Source organism: Myotis yumanensis, unplaced genomic scaffold, assembly GCF_028538775.1.
Source record: "Myotis yumanensis isolate MYYU_CA2020_CCGP unplaced genomic scaffold, mMyoYum1.0.hap1 SCAF_10, whole genome shotgun sequence".
Lineage (NCBI taxonomy): Eukaryota > Metazoa > Chordata > Mammalia > Chiroptera > Vespertilionidae > Myotis > Myotis yumanensis.
Window position 1 is genome coordinate 41,368,166 of NW_027223761.1, and position 4,676 is coordinate 41,372,841.

The following is a 4,676-nucleotide window of genomic DNA, read 5'->3' on the forward strand; positions in this document are numbered from 1 at the left end:
AGATGTGGGAAACTAAACATAGCTACACTGATATAAACACAGAAATACATACATATAATGATACATGTCAAGTGTTTAAGTAGGTTTGATTTAATAATTTTCACATGAATTCAAATTCAAAAAGTCACCTCTAAAATCAGTAGGCATCCTCACAAAAATCATTCAACAAACACTTACAACAACTTCATACAAACCTAAAACCCAAATAGACACAGAATAACTTAAGAAGTAAAATAACTGCAGATCCAAACACTTCTTATTTATAGCAATGGCCATCTCTTTGTTTCCATCAGCATAAGGATCTCCAAAATTATCTTCTTATAGGCTTTCTTATCATTCCCACATGACCCACTTGACTTTATATCCTGGTAACCACTAATCTATTATTCATTTCAATAATTTTATCATTTAAACACTTTTATGTAAATGGAATTATCTATATATATAAAAGCCTAAGCGACCATCTGACCAGTAGCTATGATGCACAATAAATACCAGGGGGCAGACACTCCAACCAGTAGCTATGACGCATACTGACTGAGCTGTGGTGACTTGGCAGCTGCAGTTCTCAAGTGACACACCCAGAACCAGAGAGGAGGGAGCCCGATTCTGGGGTGTGTCACCCGAGAATTGCCCTCTTGAAATCCGGGACACCTCAGGGGATGTCAGAGAGCCGGTTGCGGCCCAATTCCTGCAGATCAGGCCGAGGGACCCCACTGGTGCATAAATCTGTGCACTGGGCCTCTAGTATAATATGAAATCTTTGGGGAACTGCTTTTTCACTCAATGTAAGTTATCTGGACATTTATTCAGGTTGTTGTCTATCAATAGTTCATTTTGACTGATGATTTATGGTATTCCTCAGTATGAATATACTACCATTTTTTTTAGCCACTCACTCCTTGAAGTATATCTGGGTTGTTTCCATTATTTGGAAATTATAACTAGACACTCTATGAGCATTTTGCAAAGGTTTTAATGGAACACAGACACAATAATTTGGTTTATTTAATATAATTGTGTTTTTTACATTAGAGCAGCAGAATTGAATAATGTCAACAAAAATCATATGGCTTGCAAAGCTTAAAATTATTTCTACCTTGCCCTTTATAAGAAGTTTGTGGAACTCTGTGTCAGCTAAATTAAAAATAAGAAAGTAACGAATTTTAAGTTTACTCGTGGTATTCATTTCATTACAACATATCAAATTTAGTTTCAGAGGCTCTGTTTATCTGCTCCAGGGGAAGTATGGAGTCTAGCAAACACCTACCACAAAAGTAATTTTTTGCATGTGTAGAGGGAAAATGGATGAATTTAAAGTAGATATTAGAGTCATTTACTCTTAGGAACTGGAGATGAGAAATTCTTTGTGCAAAACCATCAGAACTTTTGTGAGGCATACTTTACCCAAAACACCAATTGTCATCTGGCTTTCATAAGACTTATTCTAACTGGAGAGCAATATGGAATTGTGCTTTTTGAATAGCTAGTTTGCTTCATCTCAGAAGTTTTATCTAACAAATCCCAAAAGTCTAAGTATTTTTCTTTCATCAGTGAACACTTATTTTGGCAAATAATGGCAGTTACTTCAGAGAAAAATCAAGAAGACTTCTAGTTTTACTGTGTTGATCTATCCCTGCCATAAACAAAGCTCCTAAACTACAGAAAACAATGGCTGCTGTTTGACATTTGCTCCCACAGCTTATGTATACTTTTCATGTGCCCACTCTACACTGGACATGTAGAGGGAAGAGAATCTAAGAAACAGAGTGCTGGGACATTTCACCAAGGGACATTTTATCATTTGTGCTTATCCAAATGAGGGGCAAAATTAATTCTCAGTGAATATTTAAAGAAATACATGTATCATTTAATTGATTGATAATAAATGAACCAAGGAATAAACTCAAAACTCCATTTGTTTTTAACGATAGCAAAATGACAACATTTTTTCATAAATTATTATAAAGAACAAAAGGAGAATGGGAACATTATAGGATAATCAGCTCTAAAAGTTATTAAAATATATTTGATCAAGACATCATGATACTGGTTGAAGAATAAACAGGTAAGCTGACTATATTAATAAAAAGCTGACTCTTGTACATAAACAAATTTGATGTTAAGAAAGAATAAAAACAGTTCTGAAGTGCTTAATTATTAAGCCAATTATATTATAAAACATATTAAAATAGAAACAAAAGTATTTAATTTTCTTATACTTTACACAAAAAACAAATTGCAGTTATATTAGAATTAAATGTAAAAATTAACACACATATATGCTCACACATGCACACAAAAACAATAATAAAATAGATGTTGGGGTGTTGACATATAATAAAACTATGCAGAAACCCACCCTACATATAAAGGAGATAGAAGGTTATGGAATAGGTACAATAATCAGTGTAATTTCTTTAAAAATGTAATTTATTATATGAATATAAAGTATTAAATATAAAGACTTTATAGGAAAATGTTAATATGTTAAGTGTACTCAAAAACACATGCAATGAACTTTTAAAAAAAACTGGGCAGAAAATTTGGAAATTATAGTAAGTACAAAACACAATACAAGAAAGCAAGAACATGACTTAATCAGTAACTTAGTACCTAACAATTCTACCTCTAATTGTAGAACCTTCAGAAATTTTTCAAATATGCACAAATACTATTCATAAAAATGTTACAACATTAATCCTAAATTAAAAATACCAAATTCTTATACATATCAAAAGATAAGATAAATGAAAGATTTTGTTACATTTTAAAAGAAAATAACTATATCCCAAAGGTATCAGGATACATGGATCTCTAAACTTAATATTTAATAAAACAATTAGCTATCAAATGATATACAGTAAATTACCCTTTACATTCATTAAATTTTACAATTCCAATCCACTTTCCCACCAAAATGTTTGAATTTGAAATGATAAATTCAAACTCTAAGACTGACCAAAAAAAAAACACAACAACCTGTGATAGTCATTCTAGTCTCTGAGGATAAGAAAAATAGTGGATCCAAACTGGGGTAATAGTCATAGGTCATTTCAACTCAGATGTCTCACGTGTTTGATTAAAAATAACATTTAAGATAAATAAATTATAATAATATTTTTATGTCTGTGTTGTGAGAAGAAATGTATTTGTTATATGTTGTGTTTTCTTGTCTTTTTTTAAACTAAGGGACAATATACAACAACAATTTGAGGGGGAAAACAAGGTTAACAAATGTAATGATGACATGGTCATTGCTTGGACTCTTCACTGTCACTCAAAGTGAAATAATACAAACAGTTCTTGCTTCCACAATGGGAATTGGTCCTTGAAATTTAAATATGATGAGGATTTTTCACATGATAGACTTAATAAGGAGCCAGATCAAATTCCCTGGAATGTAATTTAGCATAACTAACTTTAGGCAGAGAAATGTCTTTCTGAGAAGAACACACCAATTTTGCTTGCTGAATCAAAATGCTTGCTAAACAAAGGAGGTAGAAGTCCCTATTTTTTAATAAAGACATGGAGCACTTGCTCTCGTATCTGTTTGGTCCTCACACCATAAATGATGGGGTTGAGTGAGGGTGGAATGACCAAGTAGAGGTTGGCAACAAGAATGTGGATATACTGCGGTATGTTGTGTCCAAATCGGTGCGTGAGGAAAGAAAAGACTGAGGGAATATAGAAAACACAGAGGACTGCAACATGGGATCCACACGTGCTTAGGGCTTTTAGCCGTGCATCCTGCGATGGGAGGCGAAAGACAGCACGGAGAATGTAAATGTAGGAAACGCCAATTAGAACCAGGTTCATAAGAAAGAGAGAGACTACAAAGAGCCCATAGATAGCATTGATACGGATGTTTCCACAAGACAACTTTGCAATGCCCATGTGCTCACAGTAGGAATGAGCTATTATTCGAGCCTGACAAAAGGGCAGGCGGTAGATGAGATAGATCATGGGAAGTGTGAGTAGGACTGGGTGAATTACAATGTATAAACCCATGCCCACCAGCACCCGGGCTGTTAAGATGGTGGTGTAGTGGAGTGGAGCACAGATTGCCACATAACGGTCAAAGGCCATGACCATCAGGACCTCGGCCTCCATGCCAGTGAAGGCATGAATCAAAAACATCTGGACCACACATGCTCCAAAGTTAATCTCGTGTGCATCAAACCAGAAGATACCCAGCATCCGGGGCACAGAGGTTGTAGAAAGGGCCAAATCAACTGTTGAAAGGATGGCCAGAAAGTAGAACATAGGCTCCCGGAAGGTCTGCTTGGTCTTGATGACCAGCAGAATTGTGGCATTGCCCACTAAAGCCACCAGGTAAACAGAGCAGAAAGGCAGGGAGATCCAGGCATGGACCTCTTCCAGACCTGGGATTCCAATGAGGAAAAATGTGGCTGGGTGAAAAAGGCTCCTGTTGTGATAAAACATCCTTCCAAATGAAGAGGAGGGTAAGCTCTCACTCCTAGGAGGGGGAAAAAAGCAGTTGGAAGGAGAGATACTTATGAAAATGATTAGCTTAGTTTCTTTAGTATATAAAGTGAAAATGAAAAGATTTTCTATTTGTAAGGGCCTAGTCATGCATTTTTTAAAATTCTAAATCAAGCCATGCTCACTTGAATGGGTCATTTTCAAAGCACTTATACAGATTTAATCCTTTT

At 35.1% G+C, this 4,676-nt stretch overlaps 1 protein-coding gene across 1 annotated transcript; it reads right to left on the reverse strand.

Annotated features, from left to right (window-relative positions):
* Positions 1 to 3,510: 3,510 nt before the first annotated feature.
* Positions 3,511 to 4,446, reverse strand: LOC139018145 (olfactory receptor 52J3). The gene has a single exon (XM_070426788.1). The coding sequence runs from the start codon at positions 4,444 to 4,446 to the stop codon at positions 3,511 to 3,513; it is 936 nt and encodes a 311-aa protein (XP_070282889.1).
* Between the last annotated feature and the right edge of the window lie 230 nt (positions 4,447 to 4,676).